We start from the raw sequence: 25492 nt of genomic DNA on the forward strand, positions 1-25492 counted from the left end.
GATTGATCCAGATGAAAGCCACAAGAGGAGTTGCAGCTGAACCTTGGCAGAGCAGACCCGACCCATGGAGTTAAAATCTAGTATTGCATCGGATCCCGGGCCAACCCTAGCCCGGGTGTGATATTGCTCATTCAACTACCGTTTTCTCCTCTCCCGCGTGTTGTTTTTTTTATGTTCCTTCTTTCGATTTTCCCTGCGCGGTGCGGCTCGGGAGCGTGAACCCGATACGCATCAGCATCGGGCCCAAGCCAGCGACTCACCCCGAGCGACTCACCTGCGCACGTCCGGTGAGGTTGGCTATACTCACCCGGTTCGCTTCTCACACTTTGCATGTCCGTTGCTCCGTTTCCTCTTTCTTCGGCTCGTGGTTTGTCTCTGTGTCGCTTCTCACCTCTTGCTTTCCGCTCCACTCCACCTTCCGTGCCGTTCGTTGGACGGCGTACTGTCTTTCCCTTTTCGCTTACTACTGCTTCGTCATAAAAGAAAGTTTGCTGCTCGGCGGTGGGGAGCGCAGATCGCAAGCCCACCTGTGCTCAGCCAAGGTGAAGAAAAGCTCAAGAAACCGGAATAAAGAGAGAGAGAGAGAGCGCGCTCCGTGCTGTAGCGGCGAAAAGGGAGCAGCGCAGTGGTGGAGGTGGCGATATTCTCTCACTGTCAGCCGATTCGTATGCGTACCGATTCGATACGTTCAGTTGGCTTGAGCTAACGGATCACCTCTGCTCGGGAATGCCGCCGTAGCGCGCTGCTTCGGGAATCGGAAGTACGAACATGTTGGGGGAAAGCGAAGAAAGAGAGACAGAAAGAGAGGCTGAAAGAAGAAAAAACGCCTAACCTACAAACCGCGGAACAGGTACGTCGGGCACAGCGGCAGCTACCAGCTTTCAGTAGGTTTGCTACAGCGACTCCAGCAGGACGCATTCGCACAGCTCGTTCGGTACTGCGCAAGCGGACAGTACCACGCAGTAGTATCACGCAGGGATTGCGCGAACTAAGACTTGTTTTTAGTGCGAGCAGGGGATTTAAAAAAATAATAATAATAAATTGGGTCCCGAATCACCCCGAAGTGCGAAGTGTGTCGTTCCAGACATTCCAAGGACATTGCTTGGATGTCACCGGTCAAGTAACTTTCTTTTCCTGAAGTATCCGGTTGCGGTTAGTGGTGTGAACTCGAGCCTTTGGAAAGTGATAGTGGGGACCAGGATCACGAGCGTCCTGCCGTGAGCGTGAGTGTGATCCTCACACGTACACTCACAGTCCTACACACACACACACACACGCACACAGTGTTATTAGTGTCAGTGTCAGAATTTGTTGTATGCAAATTTGAAAAGCTGAGCTGCGACTTGGTGGTGTTACCAGCTAGTGCATGTGGGTTACCGGAAGAAGCGAAGAGTGCAGAAGTGCATAACAGTGTGTTTTGTGTGTGATTGATTGAGTGATTGAGATTTGCTACTAGTTGGTCGAGTGTCAAGGGTGGAGTGTGTTATGCTACAGGTGTAATAGTTTAACCACGTACAGTCCCAGTGGAGTCTCGTCGAGCCTAACCCAACGAACAGACGGGACTGCTTTTGCACAGGGCCAGAAGGTGTCCGACGGCTAACGGCTCAATATCTCTACAACCAACTGACTTCAACATCAACCAACCAATTCTTAACAAGCAACGCACCCTAGGTGAAGACATCAGGGGCGATCTGTTTTTTTTTTGTCGTAGAGTCTAAAGATCCTGCAAGCGAAGCCGTACTGTTGCTGTCGGTAACCTCAAAGGATCTCAGAGATCCTACAAAAAAAAACCCTTTCCCCGACGAGGACCCCGTCCCAACAGACAGACGACACAAAAATGCTTCGTTGCCAGCAGCGAAGGTACCGCGGGCAGATGGTGCTACTACTGCTCAGTTGCATCTTGCTTTCCTGCACATACGCTGATGAAGGTAAGTGTGACCGCCAGGAGTAAAAGTTTGCACCAGACGTGCTCCAGATGGGTCTCTCCGCAGAAACCCCGCACCATAAAGCGAAGCGGTTCAAGATATCTAGGTATCTGGAGCTCGGCAGCAAGCGCTGTGGATGCAACACGCAAACACGCAGCAGGAGACGAACACGGGCAAAGCGCTCGGGCAAAAAGGGAATCGATGCAAGTCCCGTAAGCTCCTGGCAGTGGGATTGGAATAAAAAAAACTGGCTAGGTGTAGTTCCTGTACCGTGTGTTCCACACTTCGCCGCACACCGCACTCGCCGCGGTGTACCGCGGGTACCGCTATAATTGAGGTAGCATGGTTCCAGTAACAGGTTGTACTGGTTTTGCGCTTGATCCATTCGCACCGGTCATTCAGTCATTCGGTGCAGGGGCGGTGTGGGGAATGGTGCATGCGAGAATGCGCAACCAACTAGCGCAACCATTCGGAATGGTACTTCTCCCTGTTTTCTACTCCAAGGCCTTGACCTATATAAATATATTGCTCCAGACTGTGTAGTGGCATCTTGGCTGCGCGTTGAACTAGAACCGTTCTGTTCAATGTTGCTCGCGCATCATCTTGACATCATCCAGGCCGCTGGCGCACACTTTCTATAACGGGGTTGAACTACGGCTCTGGAAGCAGACGAGAAAACAAGGGGGCGCATAACCGAATGCAGCGCTAATCGTGCTTGCTAAAAAACGAAATTAGTCCACTTTAGCAGAGGAGGTCAAACCCCAGGCCAAACGGGCTCTGCTATCAGGCGAAACGAATCGCTGAACAAACCAACCGGCAGCCAACAGGTGTAACTAATGCATCTTTACCCGAAACCCAACTACCTTCCGCGGCAGCCGTTATAAATTCATTAGCCACACATGTTATATGAATTTATTCCTTTTATTAACAGGCAATACATAATGCATCCGTTTGGTTTGTTTTCTTTTCCGGTTGCCGGTAGATTATCTGTAACCGACTTTCCCGTATGCTTCTTTCGAGTGATTTTTTGGAACAGTTTTATCTATTTATCCATCGCACATGATGTCGCTTAGAATGGAGTAGCCACACTGTCGCTTAGGGTACCTGTGATGATTCTGCCAACACTCGTGCGCTTTTGGCGTATTGCTTTAGAAGCGCTTCGGCTTAAGCGAAGCGTTACGTATGATAACCGCAGTTCGTTAACGGCGCTTGATAACGGTGTCGAGTCCGACAGCTCTTTACTGTTGCTGCTAATCGGTTATCTTCATCACGTGCTCGCACACACTGAAAGTAATTTAATGACAAATTTTAATGGATTTTGTTTTGCTGTTTTATTTGCTTTCAGTCAAACGATCTTATTTTTGCTTGCGGCACTCACCTTGTTAAGATAGCTATTATGAGTTCCCGTTCGTTAATATGTGTAATTTGTTTCAAATAATAATAAAAAAAGTTATGTGCCTTTCTGGTAGAGCCAATTGGGTAGGCGATGGACATAACTCCTGATGTCTTCATGTAAATATAACGCAGCTCGCTGGTCATTTGCTATGGCAATTTCATGCATTTCCTAAGTAAAGTAAGCTGTAAGCTTACTGGACAACCCGATGACTCGAAATCAATTCGTGATGTAATATTCTGCCCGTGTTCCAATTGGAAAGCCATGGAAAGCCCACCGGGTGAAAGAAAACTGCATTGCATTTAGCAGAAACACACCCCGGTGGTTCCGCAACTCCAATCCAACAACCGTCATTTCAAATCCGCTGCCTTTATAATAATGTATTATGCGATTTGGAGCGCCGAATGTTTGATAGTGGCCTTTTGCCACTGCCTGCCCCGGGTTTCTTCCACTAATTTCTGTCGGCCCCGTTTGAGCGATACGGTTCGGCAGGCAATTTCACTTTGGTCCGCATTTTCCCGTAAGACACCTCCCCCCCCCCCGCTCCCCTCTCCTCCCGACCCCTGCCAGATGCTGTTGCGCTCAGCTGGATGGTTTTGGGAGATAGAAAAGGACAGCAAGAGAGAGAGAGAGAAAGAGAGAGCACACATACAAAAAACGGCTTCAAATTGGAAATAACTGTAATCCTACCGCAGGCGACGCTAATATACACTCTTTTGCGCGCGCACACACACACACACATTCACATAAACACACCTTGCTAGTGCGGGGAAAAAGGGCACGTTAAACAGGTGGTTTACTGTCAGTTCATCCTGGGTTCTGCTTTAATTTCCATGACCAACGAGATAAACGGAAGAACGCGCGGCCAACTCTGCATACTCTGCTGAATGCGGAAAAGAGAATGTGTTCCTTGTTGTTGTTTTTTTTTTGTTTTGTTTTCGTGTTCCGGGGTGTAATAAAATTTTGTTCATTTCACACACACACACACACACAGAGTTTTTGGTCAGCTTTTTTTTGGTTCCTTCTGGCAATCAACGGGGCGCCAGGGAAGCCCCGAAGGAATGGCGACTCGCTTGTTTCGCTTGCGAGCAAAAATACCTTGAAACGGAGGGATTACAGACGGTTCGCTAATTAATAGTTCATTGCCTACTGTTAATTTATCTTCTCACTCTGCCGCTTTGCTCTTTCTATGTTTGAGAAAAAGAAAGGAGATATAAATGAGAAATAACCAACGAAAAACAAAAAAAGCCCCAAGCCCCCAAGCCCATCGCCGTACACGCTATGAATCAGTAAACCACAGGACTATTAAGGCTCGCCCGTACCGTAAAGCGTGGCGTCTTGCGAGGTTTCGCAACATTTACTACCCACAACCTGCACCGCCGCCAAGCTGTGGTTGCACCTTACGGATGCTTACGGTACATTGCGCGAACGACGGGGCCCTCCGACCGGGGATACGGCTGGTGTGCCCATTCGTTTCTGTGTCGACAAATGATTTGCTGTTGTGCCGTGTTTTCTTTTCTTTTTGTTTTGTTATTGTCATTAAAGTTGGCGAGTGCTGGGGTGCTTCTTGAATGGTTGTTGACGGTTTGCAGTGATCGAGCTGGAAAGCTTGACTCGAATGCGGCAACGAGGCTTTCAAGAGGGGGAGCATGCAAATAGTACGGCGTGCTTTACTTTTCACGCAACAGTTGCAGCTGAATCAGTGCGTTGCCGCACCGACGATGGTACGTTTGACGATGTATTGACATCAGCACAGTGGGTGAGGAAAACGCTTGAATTAGGGGCGGATTTTTGTGCGACAGTTCGTGACAGGTTGATTGCAACTAACTGCATTGCTTGATGTAAGATGGGAGCTCTGTAATGATAAAACGCATTTGTTGATACATTTCACATCTTCGCAGATGTCTTGTCCAACAGGACAGCAATAGCATCTGAAGGTACTTTCGACAACTACAGATATCAGACAAAAATATTACAGCAATTTTTGATAAATTCTGGGATTCATCAAGGTAACATCACTAGTCTATTCTGAAACATACATAAATCTTATATCTCTGATGTTGCAGAGTCAACGGAGGTCCTGGAAGTATCTAATCATAGTTATACATTTGGACGCTTAAGGCCTGAGGAGAATTCATATATAGATGCTCAAATTCCAAAGTTGTTGTAGAAATTAAAGAATATCTTCGGATTAATGATGTTTTATTACTCCTTTTTGCTGCTTTATTAACATTCCCGGTCATGATTGCAGAAATGTTTGGAACTCAATCATGAACTCCCAATATTACACTCCTTAATGTTCAAATGGCTAGAGGAATAAAACCTGAACACTTTAAGACAGAGATGTCTGGCACTAGAGTTTCCAATGTTGATATTCTGCAAGCGTGGATACAGAGATGTCTCGAATCATATCGAGAGTTTCCAATTTTGCAATATCTTGAAGTTTATAGGTTAATGTCCTATATTATGATATACGTGTTCACGATTTCAATCTCCAGTGTGTGCCTAGATCATCTATGCATGATCTTGTCAATTAAACGTAGAGAACGTTGATGTAGAGAAATTCAGAACTCCAACATTATCGATATATCATATAATAAGAGGCTTCAACTTCCAACGTGTTCGTAGATTCAAATGTTCACCTTCCATTGATGATAACATTATAACTGGATGTGCAAATTTTGAATACTATACCCTTGGGATGTTGTATAGGAAAGCAAAGAAGACTTGATGTCGTTTAAGCGTCGCTGTGATTGCTACTCTCTTGAGGTTGATGGTAAGATCATCAGTTGCGCAATTTCATTGATCTGAGGCTTTAAAGATCCCAAAAACGCCGTTTTCCAATTGAAACATTTGAATTCATACCGAGCATGTACCGACCAGGCTGCCTAGAAATTAAACCATTGACACTCTTCGACCGTTACACGCTTTCCCACGCAGTGCACCTTATCTTTGCGATTAAGTTTCCCCGCACTGTCTCAGGTAACTCACACAAGAAGATGGAAGGGAAGAAGAAAAAAACACACATCTATCCAAGCGTACCCTTCAGCTGGCAGTCATCTTCGCAGCAAACTTCTCACTACTTTGTAGTCACCTTCCAAAAACATGACACCACACATGCTCTTTAATGGGAGTAGAACAGCATGCAAAAAACCAAACCGGACCCTCTGTTTTGTTTTGCACCACAGCTATCCAGTATCCAGTTACAATTGCACACACACACACACACACACACAAACACGCAGCGAACTGGATGCTCCTGGCACACACGCAGTCGCCTTTGCATGGGGAGGAGGCGCTTTTTTCGCTTGCTTTCCCTACGTTCCCAGGATTGAATGCAAATATTGTAGCTTTCCCTGCTTTCACGTTCCACTGTCTTTCGTGCGAAGTGAGAGAGAAAGAGAGAGAGAGAGAGAGAGCAAAAGAGACAGAGAGAAACGGAGAGTTCCTGGTAGATCATGTAAAACCATTCAAAGATACTTTCACATTCTCCGCGGTATGTGTAAGTGCGCGTCGTCGCGCTGGTGAACTCGCGTCGCGCACCGAGACCGGCCTGCCGACCGCAAAGGGGTTACGATTCAAGTTCAACTCGCCTCCCGCTCCCCGCTGCCATCAGAGAAGCTGGAATGCTGTTTTTGCTCGCTGCTTTCTTTGCCCCGCGCTGTTTTGATTGCTCTTTGGGTGGATTTTGTCGCTGTTGCTGCCGTTGTTGTGGTTGTTTCATCCCTCCTTCGCTGCGCAAAGTGCCCCTTTACCTTCTTCTATTGTGTTTCTCTCTCTCTCTCTCTTCTCTGTCCCTTACTTCCCGTTCTTTTGCATCTTTCGCGCGCTGCTGAGATTTTGTTGCTACGGCTTGAACTTTTTCAAAACCACAGCGTGCTTTTCCCCTTTACTGTGCCGTTCTCGGCGAACCCACTCTCACTTTCCGGCGTGTGACTTTTTACCTTTCTGCTTTACCTTTGCCTTACCTTCCATACCTCTTGCGAGGGGGGAGGGTGGTGAGGGTTTCAACCCTGTAATTGATCGCTTGGCTCCATCTTCTGCCGTGGCTGCTGCTGGATTTTTCCCTCTGCTTTCCACTTTATTCACTTTTCCTTTTGTATCTCTACGTGTGTGTGTGTGTGTGTGCCTGTTGAAAACAATGGGAACCACCTTTGGGAGGTTTTGGATGGGGTGGGAGGGAAGGGAGACCGGCGGAAGGGAAGGAAGAGCGCACCATTACGACACTAAAGTGCCAATATCACTTTCACAGACAGTTGGCATCGGCATCGGCCTACCGGTGGGTACCGGAGTTTCCCATACACACTCACTGGCGCACCCAGTGGGTTGGGGAATTTTGCCGCCAAAATTCCCTCCACCCTACCCCTTGGGGGCGGGGGGAGGGGGGCACAAACAAGCGCACACTGTATCATTGTCATTTTTTTTCCTCCTTCATCTCTTTTGCTTTCTTTTGCTTTCCTTGCAAACTGCGAACCATTGTTGTGGTTCCGCGCAAGTTGGAAAGTCGAAAAGCGCAAGAAAATCGGCGTGTTTTTAGTGCGGCGGTTTGTTGGGCACACCTACTCGTTAGCTGGAGTTAGTTGGTGCTCCCTTTTTTTCTGTTGCTTGTTTTTTTTTTATTTTGCTTTTTGCGCAACCCCGTGAGAGTGATGACACGCGCTTGGCGGGGGAGAGGGGGGGGAAGGGGCGGGAGCTTGATTGGGGCAGGTTAAGCATTCCAGCAGTTCGTTCGCTAATCGTGTTAGGGCGCATATTCTGCTGCTGCGCCACCGTTTTCCGCCTGTGAGCAGCGTGCGTCCATTTCCCATGCTAAGCGTGGTGGCGGCGCAGGCTTGGTGTAATTGATTTGTTTTCTCTGTTTGTGTGTGTGAGTGCGAGTGAGCATCAAACAAGGTCTATTAAAGCAGACAGCATTAAGATTTAATGCAGGAGGTGGGGGGGGGGGGGGGAATAATCATTTTTTATTTCCATTTTCCTAACATCGTCCCAACTCGTCAGCAGTGCCCCAAAGCCACAGCCGTGGTTGGCAAACCGTCCAAACCTCCCATTATCGGTCCCTCCTCTCCCAAGGTTGCTTTATTGGGCAGGAAATGAAATGAACAAATAAACCAACGAGCCAACAACAAAAAAACGAGCACCAATATAGGGTGGAATCGTTGACGTTAAAAAGACAAAATGTTTGGCCAACTCACTTTCACCCGCAGAATGACAGGCCGAAACGCAAACAAAACGGACGGAGTCCTCCGGTGTCCTCAGTGGAAAGCGAAAGTGAATTGCACCCATCGCCCATTTTTTGGGAAAGGCCTCGCTCATCTCATCTCAACGGCCCGGGACAAACCGGGCCTTTGCACTCCGAAAGTGGGCCTACCCATTGTGTGCGCTGTACTTTGTCTGTACAAATAGTGCCTCAAACTGCTCAATGCGCACAGGGAAGTGGTGCCGCAGACGACACACTTCCTGTTCGGAGGGGGTGTTTTGTTTTTTTTTTTTGTTTCCTTCGCTGGCTCTGGGAGGACCTCTGTTTGTGTTGGCTCTTGTGCCCACACATGAAGTGTCTATTGGATTGCAGTTGGATTGTGCTGTGTGTTTGCCCGAAGTTTGAAGTATAAACATCGGACCACTCCAGGCACCGTTTGTTATGACACCCAGCTCATCTAGATTGATGATACAGTTGGGGATGATTTACACCTCCTTTCGCACTGTAACTGTCAAAAACCAGCCCAAAACCGCTCATCAAATCAAGCCCAATCAAAGCCTGCTGTTGGTTGTGGTGAAGCAGCGGGGAAGGCCTTTAATCAACATCTGCTTCACAACAACAAAAAAGCAGACCATTCCCTAATTCGAAGCGCAACGCAACCATTCAGACAAGCTCCAACCGAGATTCCAACGCTTGAGTGCCGCTCGATCATCACCCCATCATCATCCTCATCACTCCCAAACCCAAGAACAGGTTTTGGACCGGGCCTGGGTGGCTCTCACTCCGCTTTCACAAACAAGATCACAAACTTCTGGGCCCGGCCCGCGTCGTGCGCTCGCAGTGCGCGCCGTCCGTGCGTGTGGTCAGCGCGATGTCCCGTCCTTCCCAGCCCGGGTTGCGCGGTGCGCCTCCCCGCAACATTTGATTGGGCCCCCGGTAAGCCGGATTTCCACCTGATCGGTTGGATTCGCTCCAAAAGGGGAGGGAAATAAAAAATAATAACAATAATATTTAAAAAAAGAAGAACGACAGCATCGTCTTGTGGTATGTAGGTCACACACACACACACACACACACACACACACACACACACTCCCTGCTAAGGAGCGTGGAACTGTTGATTTGACTGCTGGCCGGCTGTAATCTCGGCGGTGCGATGCAGTTCCAGTGTGGATTTCTTCTTCGGATGCGCTCGATCCGGCTGCTGCGCTTTGCTTTGGTGCGCTGGAATGCCTGCTTGGCGTGAAATATTTCACAAGTGGATGATCGCCGATTTATTAGCTTTTTCTTTTTTCGGGCGGTAGTAATAGACGTAACGGACAATGCAATGATCAAGCGACAGGGGAAGAACGATGGTACGGCAAACAACTGTTACTGGGTGCACACGCCGGGGTGGAACGGTACATTGTGGGTAACGGTGCTAGCAAACAAACAAAAAACGTAAAAACACACTACAGGAAGATGAACAGCTCGTACGTTTCAACCTGCTGCGAGAGGAGCGTCTAATTAGTGGATTATTTTCATCGATACGCTACCATCCGCGTTGCTATTCTCTCTAAACCTGCTACACTGCATGCAATGCGGGAGTTTGCTCCTCTATTTGCTCGCACCGAAAAAGGAGACCAATGCTGTGTGCAAGATGCAACGTCCTGCTTTGTGTTAGGTTAATTTTAAGCTATAATTCCAGCAGCACCTGCTAACATAAACGTTTGTCCCTGCTTACCATTCCAGAGGAAAACTTCACATCGGCCAGCCTGGTGGCCGGTACCGGACCGGTCGCATCGTCCAAGGGCTGCCCCTTCCCGGGCGTACCGGCCCACGGGAGCGTCATCTTCTCCGACGACTCGCTGGCCAACAACACGGTGGCCACGTACTACTGCGAGCGGGGCTTCGAGCTGCTCGGACCGTCCCGGCGCGCCTGCATCGACAGCCAGTGGATCCCGGAGGGTATTCCATTCTGCGGTAAGTCACCCTCACACTTTCTTCTGCGACTTGGGCATATTGCACGCAACAATAATAGCAACACATGATTGCCACTGTTGCAGGTACCGTATCTTTGTGTAGCACCGAGTGAAAACAGAGCACTATTTTACAACTAATTCCCATTTCCTTTTGCCAAACAAACGCCACAAACCATTCATGGTGAAGACAATTTTCGTTCGCTACTTTCGCCTTCGTTGGCGCGGGTGGGAAGCAAACCCCTGAGCGAGCCTCCCAAGCCAGCAAATGGGGGGGGGGAAGGGGCAATGGTCGACGGCACTGGTACACAGGGCAAATGTACGCGCGCGACTAACAGAAACAGAACAAAAGAAGGCCACACTTTCTTTTTTGTTCGCTACTTCTTGCTCGCTCGCTCGCTCGCTCCCTTACGGTCGGCGGTGCCAGCGCCCTAGCGAACTTTGAGAGTGTATGTGTGTGTGTGTTTTCTTTCCGTTTTCGAATGGCTACCCCCCCACACACACATACGTACACAATCGAAACGGAGAAGAAGTAATATGCGAGAGAAACGTTACTAATAAAAAATGGGGGGTTCGTCGCTTAAACCGCAAGACGACTTGGCAGGTTGGAAAGTTGACGATGTCTCCAAGAATTTCTCCACTTTACACGCAAGCCTCATTAAGCGAGCCGTGTCTCCGTGTGTGTGTCTGCTATCTGCTAGCCAGTGTCAATAGTGGCAGCAAACGGGTCCCCGGGGCCTGACCGACTCACTGACTGATGATGATGATGACGACGACGACCACGCCGATGATGTCTTTCGATGAGGAGCCGGCAGCGTCTGCGTGTGTGCTAAATTTGTCGCGCTTTCTTTCGCTTTCACCATGCCGCATTCTTTGCACGGTGGTCGCTCGCATACAAGCGCGCACGAGCGAACGAACGGTGTCACGATGACGGCATCGGGCGCGGGCGCGCTCCAGCTAAGCAGAGTGCCGCTGATCCGGACACGTTTTAGATTTGCCCAGCCCTAAGTGCCCCTAATGGTTTTACAAGGGGCCAGTGCCTGTGCTCCGTGAAAATGGAGGAGTTACGGAGCGGTGCGATTGAAATGTCACACTCGCTCCAACTTCTCCAACAATGTGGCTCTGCCACAGCGTTGTTTGCCGCAGCATCATCCACCGACCAATTGCTTGTATAACACCAATTTCACACCCCAGTTCTTGAGAGCCCCCCTCCCCCCCCCCTCCAAGGAAAAGCCAGGAAAATCCCATCCTTCCGCATGGGGCGAAATTATGCCCCTATTAGATCAGCCGCAGCAAACGGCAAGTGCTCTCTTGGGGCTGGATAATTGATTTTCGTTTCCTCCCTCCCCCTTATTTTCATTTGATTACGACTGCCCTCGCGCAACTGTAACAACAAACGTCCGCCCAAAGCAGCGCGCACCCGGCCGGGGCCACGGAGGCGCACGGGAAATTAACGGCATCTAGTTTGCTTTGCGCTAGATTCAGCCCGGAGCCGCAGCAAGCGGAGCCGCACGCCGCGGATGAATGATTACTGATTTGTTTCTGCTGCCGCACTCGGGCGGGCAGTTTTCGGGGCCGGGCCCCGGTACAGTACACCACTCCCCACTTAACACCTTACGATGCCGAAACGATGGTTATGATTTCCCTTCTCCCGCGCGCAGGGCTGCTGGTCGGATTCGGACCGACACAAAGCGCCTGCTCAAATAGCACCGTTAAACATGAGATTCACGCGGGAGAGCAGCGAGATTCACAGCAGCAATGCCGTGGCGCACACCTGGCGCGAGCGCACACACACACACGCGCGCGCGCGGATGAGGCACCGGCTGCCAACGGCCTGCCAAATGATGCCATTTCTCCCCATTTTTGGGCAGGTCCCGTACGCCCCGATCCCGACTCGGTGGCCGACTTCGGCAATTATCGGTGGGGCTTCCCGGGGGGGGGGGGCTGGTGAGCATAATTAATGGATAATAGTGGCGGGGGGATACACCAGCACGCACTGCTGGTTCATCAAAATTGCTTCATTTTTCGGCGCTCGGTGCTGAGCCTGATAAAAATGGGGCTGCGCGCGCAGCAACCAGTGCACAGGTGGAGCACGTTCGCCGGTCCAGAACTGTGCCGAGAAATGCCGCGGCAAGTCGTTGGAATTCGGTGGTGGTCCTCGCGATCGGGACGCTCACGTACAGCGCTAATGAACGCGGTCCGGCAAAGGCTCAACTCCTCCAGCTAATCCACTTCAGCAGCGCACTGATTCTTCAGGCTGAGCCTGACAGACCTGTGGACCGCATGCCACGTCAAAGCGGATCACTGTTTATCATTTACTATCATTATCAACTCATTTATCATCCCTATCAAAACGGTCGGATCGGTGGCTTCGGCTGGCATGCCATATCCAGTTAGGCGCTGCTATGAGCGCAACCTGCTGCAGGTTACAGCGGGGCGAAACGGGTCAATTGACCTCCAAAGTGGTAAAGCTTTTTATTCCTTCCCTTCTTTCCCTTCCAAAAAAAAAAAAAAAAAAAAAAAAAAACATATCCGTAATCGGTCCTACTTGCTATCGCCCCGATTCGCGCCGGCCCTAATTGAGACGCATCGAAATTGAATTCCAGCAGAGGGTTTCGGGCGTTCCGAGACGAGTCCGATGTTTGCGCCTGACCTACTTGCTGCCTTTTAAAAAGGGGGAAACAATAGCAACCTTTTAAAGCAAACGGTACCGGCAGTGGCGTTGAAATCGATTGAAAATGAATTGGGACGACTTAAGAGATAAACATTTCCGCGGGCCACGGGGCTTTTTGAGGCATTGGAAATATTAGGTTTGCTTTGTAGGAAACATACCCCTTTCGGGTCTGGGGTTGTACAGATGACCCTTCCACTGTTGTGCGGGAACTCCAGGAGATATGCGATGTGCCTGATGTATGCGTACAGTTGTAATCTCTTGAAGATTAATTGTTTCTCCAAGATGAACATTTTCAACAGTACCGTTATATTCTATACTTTTTTCGTTTCTTCCAAGATACATGTCTCCCTAAGGTGAATATTCTCTGAGTGTGTGGAGTGTGATTTGGACATCTCGAATCTCACAGATTGATTTTTGCATGGGAGTTCACATCTACTTGACGGTCAAATGAGGCCATATTTCAACAGATGATACGTTTGGAACACATGGATATTCTATCACATTGATTTATTTTATCTAAATTTCATCTCTACGCTCTAGCTCTCTTAAAGATTTACCTCACAGAGACTTCATTGTAATTCCCAATCTGATTTATTACATTGTAGCTAAAATCATAATTTTCAATCAAAAGTACTCATACATTAGACGAATACTGGAAGGATCCCAAGCTTTTTGAAAATTTAGGAGTCTGGTTCGAGGAATATCTGGTTCAAGGGACTTATACTTCGATATCTCTTATCTGTGTGAGGTGTTTTTTTTTACTAAAGAATTGCAATAATTCCCAGAATTCACCATTCAATCTCTACAGACAACTCTCCGAATTTGCTACTAACAGTCCTACAAAGACTCAAGTCTCAATAGCACTGTATCTCGAGGGCAGTTTGAAAAAGATACATCCCAAGACATCAATGTTCTGCTGATCTACTAAACCATGCTCTCACACGCTCCCTCCACCCAACAGTGCTAAACGTAGCGGCGGGTAAGGCGCCGATGCAGATCTCGACCGAGGCGTCGGGCATTCCGCAGAAAGCTATCGACGGCTCGACGTCCGCCTTCTTCTCGCCGGACACCTGCTCGCTGACGAAGCCGGAGCGCGTCCCATGGTGGTACGTCAACCTGCTGGAACCGTACATGGTGCAGCTGGTGCGACTGGACTTTGGCAAGTCTTGCTGTGGTAAGTATCCTCTTCCTCCTCTAGATCGATCGCCACTGGTCACAAACGGGTCTGCCCTCTGTCCCTAGGTAAGGGCAAGCCCGCCACCATCGTCGTGCGCGTCGGCAACAACCGGCCCGATCTGGGCACGAACCCGATCTGCAACCGGTTCACCGGTTCGCTCGAGGAAGGCCAGCCCCTATTCCTGCCCTGCAACCCGCCGATGCCGGGCGCATTCGTGTCCGTCCACCTGGAGACGAACGCACCGAGCCAGCTGTCCATCTGCGAGGCGTTCGTGTACACCGACCAGGCGCTACCGATCGAGCGGTGCCCCGCCTTCCGCGACCAGCCGCCCGGTGCGTCTGCATCGTACAACGGCAAGTGTTACATCTTCTACAGCCGCCAGCCGGCCACGCTGCGGGACGCGCTCGCCTTCTGTCGGGCGCGCGGCGGCACCCTGATCAACGAGAGCAACCCGGCCCTGCAGGGCTTCATCAGCTGGGAGCTGTGGAGACGGCACCGCAGCGACACCTCGTCCCAGTACTGGATGGGAGCGGTGCGGGACGCCCAGGACCGCAACACCTGGAAGTGGATCGGCGGCGAGGAGGTGTCGGTATCGTTCTGGAATCTGCCCGGCGGCGACGAGGACTGCGCGCGGTACGACGGCTCCAAGGGATGGCTCTGGAGCGACACCAACTGTAACACGCAGCTCAACTTCATCTGCCAACATCGTGAGTATAGAGTGGATGCAGATGCCGGCAGGGATGTGGCCAGCTCTTCAATCGCGATGTGTGTTTGATTTCCAGAGCCGAAGGCTTGTGGACGACCTGAACAGCCGCCGAACTCGACGATGATTGCGCCGAAAGGGTTCGATGTCGGTGCGGTGGTCGAGTACAGCTGCGACGAGGGTCATCTGCTGGTTGGTCCGAAGCAGCGCACCTGTCTGGAGACTGGCTTCTACAACGAGTTCCCGCCTGTATGCAAATGTACGTAGCACGTGCTCTCCGCTGTCTTCTTGTAGACTCGCCGCTCTAATGCCTTGTTCCCTTTTCTTCCCTTCCAGACATTGAGTGTGGACTGCCCGCCTCTATACCGCACGGATACTACGACCTCGTCAACGGCACGGTCGGCTACCTCAGCACAGTCATGTACCGGTGCGCCGAGGGCTACGAGATGGTTGGTCGCGCCGTACTGATCTGCGACATCGACGAGCGCTGGAATGGGCCGCCACCACGCTGCGAGCTGATCGAGTGCGATCCACTGCCGACCCTCTTCCCGAACGGTGTGATCGTGTCCACCAACCAGACGGTGTACGGTACGCGCGCCGAGGTCCACTGCAACCGTGGCTTCGTGCCAGACAGCGAACCCGAGATCGTATGTACTGCGTCGGGCCAGTGGAGCCATCCACTGCCCAAGTGCGTCCCCGACCAGAGCGCCGGCCCAGCGACGGTCCGACCGAGTGCCGCGTCCACCACACCGGCCTCTTCCCGTGCACCCCCGGTGCTGATCGTGTCACCTACCACACCCGCCTCGATCGGTGGCATTCCTTCGCGCGCACGGCAGCCTACCGGAGGACGACGACCGGGCAGCACGGTGCGCTATCCGACCCAGGCGCCACCCGCGAGCAGCACCGTCTCGGCGGCCGAGTCGACCACCGCCTCGATCGTGATCAACATGGCCGGCCCGACGACGGCACAGCCGAGCCGCACGACCAGCACCACCGAGTCGCCGCTTTTCAGCATCGAGATCGATGACGGTACGGATGACGACTATCTGCCACACGGCGGCCCCAACCGGAAGCACACGGACCGGGACGAAAACGACGAGGACGCCGACGACGACTACTACTACCGCAACAAGCCGAACCTGCACGGCGGCTACCGGCCGAACGCAGGCACTGATTACGATGACGACAACGACGACGCTCACGACCATCACGCAAACGAACCGACCTTTGACGATAACTTTGACAGCCTCGAGGGCTTCTTCATCGGCACTAACGAAGATTACTCTCTTCCACCCCCTCCTCCCCCTCCACCCTCAGAAGTGCGCCCCGGATCGAAGGGCGAGGAAGCGGGACGCCCGTACCGGCCGCAGCAACCGTCCGTCGTGATACTGTCCAAGGAGCCAGGATCGTCCTCCTCTTCCTCCTCCTCCTCCTCCTCCTCTTCCGTCTCGAAACCTGCCTCTCCCAAGCCCGCCGTCTACGAGCCGAGCAGCCCGCCGGCAGTGGTAAGCGTAACGCCGCAGGTGCAGACGCACCGACCGCAGGTAACTGGCACGACCGGGCGTCGTCCGAGCACGACCACGACGACACGCGGCCGCCATCCAGCCCACGAGCAGGACATACTGCTGTCGCACCACCCGCAGGACAACGAGATCCCCGGCAGCGTCAACATCCGGCAGGACCAGTCGCCCAAGGTGAACGTACCGTTCGCGGTGAACAACGTGGACGATCTGGTGCCGGCGGACGGCAGCAGCGGCAGCAATGGCGGCACCGACGGGCTCATCACCAGCTTTGGCGGTGCGGGTGGCAGCAGTGGCGCAGGAGGACTGGGCGGGGCGGGCGGTTCGGCAGCCGGCGACCGGAAGGAGTCGAAGAACGCGAAGCTGAACCTGGGCGCGATCGTGGCGCTCGGTGCGTTCGGTGGGTTCGTCTTCCTGGCCGCCGTCATCACGACCATCGTGATCGTCGTACGAAGGTGATTAACCGTGACTGCAAAACCCACTCATACACACAGTAACACACGCCAGCAGCAGAGCAAGCCAGACACACACACACACACATACCTACACACCACACAACGCTTGCATATAGCTGTTCTGTTTGCGCTTAGATTTGCTCTTGCCGTGTTCACAACTTCACTTCCGTCAAGCCACACGCTAACAATAGGTAGGGACGTACTAGCTCGCACACTGCTCTCACACACTCAAGCTTACATGACGCTCAACTGAACATCAAAATAGACCGGATCGACTCGCATGCTTGCAGAACAAAGGGAACGTATGTGCATACTGACACTCTGCCTATCCGTTGCAGACTTGTAGAGCTCACAAACAAACACTCACACACACATAGCACAGATAAAGAAGGTATTCAGAAAGCGACGCTACACTTCACCTTACACCATCTGTCCAATTTGAGCTACTTTCGGCGTTACGATCGCATTCAGAGGACCTAGAGGGGTACCAGAAACGCTTTAAATTCGCTCAGTTACTTTTTTATTTGTTAGGTCTGACAGAACAAACGTTTTTGAAGTGATCATAAACAATTGCTACCAAAAAAAACTGCAGATTTCATACACTCCAGGACGACTGTTACTACCTCTACATAATTTCTCTCTATTTATAAGGGGGCATTTATAAAGCATCCATTGCACCACTAGAATTAGTTATTATTAGAAGAAGCTAGTTAGTTATCTCCCAGTAGTGGCTTTAGTTACCTAGTGCGCTTCCTTTGTCCTCTAGCACATCCCAAATCCAACTTCGGTGATGGTACTTAACGTATCGTTTGCTTATTAGTCTAGCCTAGTACATTAAGCTATTTAACCTTCTTGCTTGTTTTTAGACAAATTAGATGTAGATTTTAGTTGCGGAACAGGTTATGGTTGCTGACTATTCATACGCTGTGGGGATTTTTTCTCTGTAGCTTGCGGTGTACTGTGAAGTCGTGTAACACTTTATAGGCACTACTTTAGGTGCTAGTTTTTTTTTTAGGTATTAGGCAAACACTCCTCTAAAATCGGACCATTTTCACCTGATTGTCGCTTACCACTGGCACCGGACCGTGTATTGCCCCGACGAACGCTTGATGCGTTTTCACACACCTGCATGAGCACAGCTACTTTTTCTTGGGCGTTTGTGTTTATCCATTTTTGTTGTATACTATATACGCAACACATGTGAAATAACTCCACCAATACGTGTAACGCTTTCAATCGAGAAGCTGTCACCACCAGTGACTGTAACTTGAGCAGAGCAAAGCAAAAAAAAAAACATCATGTATACACACACTGCCTGTGACTAGCTTCGCCGCTTAGCCAGTAGTTCGCTGGAGCCTTTTATCGCATCCCAATGATTATGTTTTTCTTTTCTTTTTCCATGGTTTTCCATCTTCCGTATTCCCAACAAAAAAAAACAAACAAACAAACAAAACTAAACATTTTACAATGAACATCGTGCGAATGAACGAATTCAACGATATTTGTGGTTCTAGAATGAACACAATATACACGACAGCTAGAGTGCACAAAAAGAACACATTCTCCTACTCCTAAACGGAAACGCATGCTTTCCGACCGCAGGCAACACGGCATGCAACGCGTTTCCGCCTCCCCCGGTTTCCGCTTTGTTTATCTCTAAGTAGCAGCGTAGTAGTATAATATTTATTGCGTGGGTTAAAGGAAAGGTTTTGTAAAACGTTTAAGACTTAACATGCATCAGGGGGTAAGCAGTGTAATTCAGATTCAGGCAGCAGTGTGCTGCGAGACTAAAACAGCAATACAGTAGCGTAGGTGTAGTACTAATGATATCGCTCTAATATCCCCCAGAAACACACACAAAAACTAATGCCAAATCATGATTTGGATACGTCTGTGTGTGTGTGTATGTTTGAAAGATCAATCGCAATGCACTGAATGTCACGGTGACAGATTCGTAGCCAGATGATCCGGACACTAACTGAACAACTGTCACTCTCTGAGTGTTGGCATGTCTCTTAGTGTCTATCGGTTTGGAGATATGCTGAAGCCGTCGTCGGCTTTCAATGAGTAACCGCAGTGTTGGGCAGCCGGCTCCTTTTGTAGTCGGTCGTGTGGCATTTGTGTTGGAGCTTGCTTTATGTTTTGTTTATTGTTTGGAGGATAGTAAATGTAATCGACCGAACTCGTCCGCAAGAGATCGCTCGCAACGATAAGTATTTGTACGTGATTAAGCTTAAGCAATGCAAACTTGAATTAATATACAGTAACATCATCTAGATATTCTAGAGATATCTTAATCAAATGATAGAATTTGAAAGGTAAAGCTCCGAATGGTTAGGTTTTGTTGCGCTTCTTGGCTACGAGAACGCGAGGCTGAAATGGACGAACCTGGAGCCGCGACGGGAGACAAGGAGAATGTGCCGGTGATGGTGTGGTTGTGGTTGTGTTTTTTGGTGCGTATCCTCCCTCCCCCCCTCCCTCTCTTTCCCCTCACATTCCCCATTTATTAGTTATCGCTGCCACCGGGAACAAAGCAGTGACGATAGTTCTAAGCCGCCCTAGCGGTTGGGTTACACATCTGGCCTGGGTTTGCCCTCTCTTGCTGTCAAACGGCACCATGTCGCAGGATGCCCCAAACGTCTACCCAAACGACACAATCAAAATAGTGTACTGTCACCACACAAGCACAAGGACAACAGTAAATGAAAAACTAAGAACAACACGTGCGTAAACCTGCATACACCACTGGGCCTCGACACGGAGCATCGAGCATGATTTGGAGACATTGGTTGGAGCGAGACTTTAGAGCCGAGGAAGCCGGTACACATACACATTGCGGTTCAGCCGATCGATGGACTGATGGACAGCTGACCGGAAGTGGTGCGATTCTCAACGACGACGGGCTACGACTTTTGGCTGTGGGGTTGGGATGGGTGCGGTAGTGGTAGTGCAGACACGTGTTTGGGGTTGGTAGTAATAGTAGTGGTTCCTTCCTGCCGTCAGCCGCGGGATGGAGACGGTGGATAACTGGACAGTCCCCGCCGAGCCGTTCGTCTACGTGTGTGTGTGTGTGTGTGTGTATGTGTGTTGCAGACTCAAAAACCTCACCGCATGCAATGGCGGCCCTCTGACTGAAAATGACCGACCAATGGCTCGTACTTCGTGTACTATTTCTAGCTATTCTCTTAACGACTTCTACTGTTACTGCAACTATTACTACTGCTATTGTATTACTACTACTACTGCTATTTATGCTACTACTACTATTATTATTACTACCGCTACTACCTGCTGCTGCAACCCCAGTACTATAATGCTACCACAAGTAACAATCACCTGCTACTAAAAACCAAACAACAACAAACAACTACTACAAAATCCATCACTGCAAGAAGTGCCATAACCACTAGCAAAATAGAAACAACAACAAAAAAACACACACACACAAAATGCCCGAAACAAAAGGCAGAAATGGTCTGGATAGCGCCACGCAAACACGCAAACACACAAAACTTCTGGTGGCCGAAAGTAGTGCCCAGTTGGTCGCACAGGAAACCAAACTGAATCATCCAGAAACACCGTGCGGTAACGCGCCAACCCGAAACCCCAAACTAACGTACTACTACCACTACTACTACAACTACTACTTATTCACCAACATCCAACCCCCACCATACAATACCAAAAAAAAAAACAAACAACCAAGCGACAGGTCATAGAGTCCCGTAAATGTAAGAGCTCATTATTTTGTCATTTTCTGTGTTTTTGGCTATTTATCGCTTAGCTATTAGTTACACCGTTTCTTTTCTAACCTGTTACAACACATACACATGCGCGCGTTCTGTGATTAATCTTACCAATCCGATTGGAGCAACTCCGTGCGAACTCCAGCGAAAAGCCAACGCGTTTGCCAGCGAGTTTCTTCCATCCTTGTTTGCTTCTTTATTTTTAGTACAATAGATGTGATCTATCCCTTCTCCCAACCTTCCTACCCTTCCACCATCACCACCAAAATCACTATCGCCATACACACCACGGCCAGTAGTTCACTTTCCCGCAACCAAACAGGTCAAACATGGCTACCGCACGGCCACACATTAGCAGCTTCGCTACGTTCGTTCCTTGCTCCGTCCCTTATGCTTGAATACACCATGCAGACACTTTTGTTCACATGTGTATGTGCGTGTGTGTGTGTGTGTGTGTGTATTTGCACTCTCTCTCTCTGTCCTCTGTTTTCTATGTGTACGTGTATGTCTTTGTGCCGTCACGTCTGTACTACTAATAATCTCTCACAAAGAGTTGCCGTCTTGTGTTAGTACACGTATACTATTTTTCGTTTGATCGTTGTTGTTCTATTTTGGTATCCTGCTACTAATAGTTTCAGTAGAGTAGTGTGCATGGTATTGCTAAGGGATTGGTTTAGACATTTTAAGCGTAGGGACATACAGAGTAACATGCAAAACAAAACAAGCACTAACCTCAAAATGAAATTTAGAAACTGCGCTCTCAGCTTTCATTCTGGAGCTGTATTTGTACGTAACAGGCTTTTTGTTGTTGCGGTAGTAGCATAGAATAACAAACGCTAGCGTGATTCGGTACTGGTCAAAGTTAACTGTGTTAATTAAAAAAATACTTTTTTACTCTCTAGTTACGTGCATCCGACTGCCTTGGGTGAAAGGAACATTTTTGGGATCACACATATACACACACATTAAAAAAAAAAACAAGGAACTGCGTCCAACACTACTCAGTAATAGCTTTTAATTCAAGAGTACTTAGTATCTAGTAGGTTTGGGTTCATTTTTGTAGCCCTTTCCCTGTCTCTTTTATACCGCCGAAGCTGCTAAACCTGGCAAGCGTAAAGTTGTAGCGAATCTGGTAGACAGTACTCCACTGTTAGTATCTTCTCATCACGTCTGTCAAACAGTTCAAAAGTCCCGTTTAATAAGATTATGTCTATGCTTGCAAAAAAAGGATGGTTAGAAAAGCGTTCGCAACGTTCGCACTGGCGTACCCACAGAACCGATCGCTAAAGCAAAATTCAACCCCCCCCCCCCCCAACAGCTCTCTAAAGCCTTCAGCTGTCAGATCTGTTAGTTTCAACACCTTCTTACACTCACTTATACACGCACCAATTTCATAGCGAAACACTTCCGAGTTCACTGTTTTATACCTGCGCGATTGCCGAACTGTCACTTACGTCTTCTCTTTCTCTTTCTCTTCCATTCTGCCCGCTCTTTCCGGTTCACTCTCCCTTTCTTTCTCTCTCCTCTCTCCCGGCCTTCCTTACGTCTTTTCCGTCTAATCCGGGCAGGAATCGCACCTCCAACCAGCACTATCGGCACCGGGCCTCGCCGGACTGCAACACGGTTGCGTCCTTCTCCAGCTCGAGCTCCGAGTCGCGCAACGGCCTCAACCGCTACTACCGGCAGGCGTGGGAGAATCTGCACGAGTCCGCCTCCAAAAGCCACAACAACCATTCCGGGCTGAAGCGCAAGGAAACGATGGACGCACCGGTGAATCGGTCCCGGTCGCGGGAAAACCTCGACGTCAGCCGGCCGCGCGATCTGGACAGGTACGGAAGCCACAGCCACCACCGACGCCCCATTGCGTGGACACTAACCGCAACATGTGCGTATTGGTTTGTTTTGTTGTTTGACAGATCCCGGGAGAACCTGTCGTCGGCCCGGAGCCGCGACTACGGTCGGGACAGTATGGCGCTGCGCGACGGCTCCGAGATGGTCGTGTCGGACGTGTGCGTGAAGGGCGAGAAGAAGCGGCACCATCACCATCACCACAAGAGCAGCCACCGGAACGATTTCCGCGAGCCGAACATCCTCGGCAGCGGCAATGGACGGCGCGAGCATCGCCATTACTGACGCGGTAGAATGATCATCACCATCCGGATCGATGGCAGTGCGCAGCGCCGCCACGACGCCGACAGTCTCAGGCCGATTCGCGATATCTAGGAGGATGCATGAAGGAAGGGGGGGGGGGGGGTGATGGTGGCAGGAGGGGGGGAGTCAGGCAGGCAAAGCAATATCGGGTTGCGGGAGGTGTTTTTGTTTATGTTTTTTTTAAGTAGACTTTGCTGTGGCGACGAAGCGAATGGGTATTATTTTCTCATTCCCAACCAGTTAGAACGTAGAACCGGTGACGCTGAGCCAAGCTCAGCAAAGGAATGCAATGGGAAGGGGGAATGATGGGGGGGGGGGGGGGTCAAGAAAGAGACACGACGGAAAGGTAGAAGCAAGCGAGTATTAGCCAAGCATAGTGAAAGGGGGCTTGACACATAACCACAACTTTTGTTTTGTTCTATTTTAAGTAAGCGTATAACAGCGTATAACAATCGGTTACTAGGAGCTACTACCACAGTCAACATTAATTACTAAGGTTGTCTCCGAACGTGTTTGGACACTATGCTGTTTCCCCCCTCCCAAACAACACCACACACTTGTTTGGTTTGGTTGTTTTTTTAGAGCGTGTACGTAGAGGACGTAGAGCGACAACAGCGTAGCACGTGTTTGGGGGCACTAATGGTGTGCGTGTGTACTAACCAGTCCAGAGTCCAGCGGAGACCGCTTGTAGAGCTTGTAGTTAGTGTTAGCGCTGTCATTCGTTAATTTTACACGGTGGATGGTAAAAAAAACAAAAACAAAAAACAAAACAATGGCCGCGGCGGCAGCGATTTAACGAAACAGCGCTGCGCGCCAGTATCAGAGCGTTATCTTGTAATTAAACAACAACCTAGTATCACGAATTTATCGGATAACTGTAGTAGAGCTATTGTATATGAAAGATAGTATTTTTCAACACCCCCCGATCCTTCCTTTATCCTTCATTTGTTTTGCTCCTTATCCTGTTCCTTAAACGTAACTGATTGAAGCCATTTTGACCACGCCTAGTGTAGTAGACGGGCGTTTACTGACACTCCCTAGACGCGGTTGACATGCTTTCCATCAATCTGTTGATAAACAAAAGCGCTCCTATTTTGTTAGAACAATGTACTGCTCTCCCCGTTCCTATTGGTCCATCCTATCTCTCTCTCTCTCTCTGTATCCTCCAATATCTGTATGTAAATACACTACACGCTGACTACCAACTACAACCATTCATCTCAACTCCAACTCAGCCACGTCTTATTCTGTCACACCCCGCAACCTCAATGCATGTCTGCACGCCGGCATGCAGTATAAAAGGATTTAATCGCATTTTAAGCATTATAAGCAAAAGCAAAACCAATTGAAACGCGGCTCAGAAGGCAAGGGCAATGGCAAAAGTCACGCAAGCGCATCAACGAGGACGCGAACGATGCAGTCCGAGAGCTCAACTAGGCGGGTCGAAAGCCGAAAGACAATTACAATTTACGTGGCAATATGATGTTCTAGTTAACCTATTTTTAGTACCAGGTTTAGACGAATGGCGAAACAGTAGTAAGGGCTAGATAGTAGAGGGAGTTTGTTCTAATGTTTGCAATAATCGTAGCGGGCCACCTTCGCAAGCGTACGGCGCCGTACGGGCGGGTAAGCGCGATCGGACAGTGTGGCCGCGAACGTTTGCTTCAGAATTTAGTCGATATATTCGTGGGGAGGGAAATGGAAGCGCAACGTTCGCGTTACTGCTGTTGGTAGGTAGTAGATGTAGGTTTATTTTCTTTGCTAAAGAGAAAACGTTTGATTTTGTTATACCGTACTCGATTCCGTAGCGCCGGTGGGGAAAAGTGTGTTATTTTTACAAATAAACATTATCAATGTTGCTATACTAAAGAAATTTTGTTTGCTCTTTTCTTTTTTTTTTGTGATCTTCGGCTATGTGTCCTGCAATGTGGGGCCTATCGCTGTTCCAGTTGTAGGTCCACCTACGAGCCAGCTTATTGGTCTGCTTCCAATTCCAAACGAAAACTCTATTTATCATCATTTTCTTCATCCCTTCCCGTGTGTTTGGACAGATGCTTATCGATTACATTCCACCTCAATTCTGAGATTTTCAAGATGAATTCAACAAGATTATCTGCCATGACACACGAGAAGATATGAGATGGGAAGCCGGATAGGCAGCTAAAATTATTGGAGCCTAAAAAAATCGAGATTAATGTTTGTTTTATGCTAATCTTCTTCTTCTTCTTCTTTTTGTCACATTCATTCACGAATAACATATCGTTATCATATTAGGAGTCACGAAACATCTCGCGTGTTAAGGCGGATCAACAGATCAGATAATGAGACGCATTGATTCAGCTAAATCCTGCCTCCATAACCTCAGCCGATTGCAGAAGACATCGATGGTTCTCGACGGACAAGGAGGAGTGGAGAGATGTGTATGCCGCATTCAAAGATCGAAGCATGAGCCAACTATTTACAGAGTAGAGGTCCTGGCCACGCCGCAACGTCTGTTCTAAACCGTAGATGCCCCAAGAGCCAAGAAGTTACGATCAAAAATCAAAACTTTCAACCCAAATATTAAACACAACGCTTCCTATTTTTGGTTAGT

At 49.4% G+C, this 25492-nt stretch overlaps 1 protein-coding gene across 3 annotated transcripts; it reads left to right on the top strand.

Annotated features, from left to right (window-relative positions):
* Positions 1–697: 697 nt before the first annotated feature.
* Positions 698–24772, top strand: LOC120953382 (uncharacterized). Of its 3 annotated transcripts, XM_040373272.2 has the most exons (9): positions 706–1928; positions 10247–10477; positions 14109–14321; positions 14390–15031; positions 15107–15286; positions 15364–16056; positions 16345–17002; positions 22317–22577; positions 22665–24772. In XM_040373272.2, exons 1-9 carry the CDS (start codon positions 1838–1840, stop codon positions 22879–22881), a joined length of 3186 nt encoding a protein of 1061 aa, XP_040229206.2. In that variant the 5' UTR covers positions 706–1837; the 3' UTR covers positions 22882–24772. The 3 variants fall into 3 exon arrangements, with proteins under 3 accessions (XP_040229214.2, XP_040229199.2, XP_040229206.2); XM_040373265.2 differs by having other exon boundaries at positions 703–1928; positions 15364–17002; XM_040373280.2 differs by lacking the exons at positions 22317–22577; positions 22665–24772 and adding an exon at positions 18517–20733 and having other exon boundaries at positions 698–1928; positions 15364–17002.
* The last annotated feature ends 720 nt before the right edge of the window (positions 24773–25492 follow it).

Source organism: Anopheles coluzzii, chromosome X (assembly GCF_943734685.1).
Source record: "Anopheles coluzzii chromosome X, AcolN3, whole genome shotgun sequence".
In the NCBI taxonomy this organism is placed as follows: domain Eukaryota; kingdom Metazoa; phylum Arthropoda; class Insecta; order Diptera; family Culicidae; genus Anopheles; species Anopheles coluzzii.

What these genes read in the sequence shown, in the direction of transcription:
- LOC120953382 (XM_040373265.2), top strand. Translation starts at nt 1,838, where the DNA reads ATGCTTCGTTGCCAGCAGCGAAGGTACCGCGGGCAGATGGTGCTACTA. An exon ending in GTTCCCGCCTGTATGCAAAT is followed by an intron (nt 15,287 to 15,363) that starts GTACGTAGCACG and finishes CTTCCCTTCCAG; the next exon opens with ACATTGAGTGTGGACTGCCC. An exon ending in ATCGTGATCGTCGTACGAAG is followed by an intron (nt 17,003 to 22,316) that starts GTGATTAACCGT and finishes TAATCCGGGCAG; the next exon opens with GAATCGCACCTCCAACCAGC.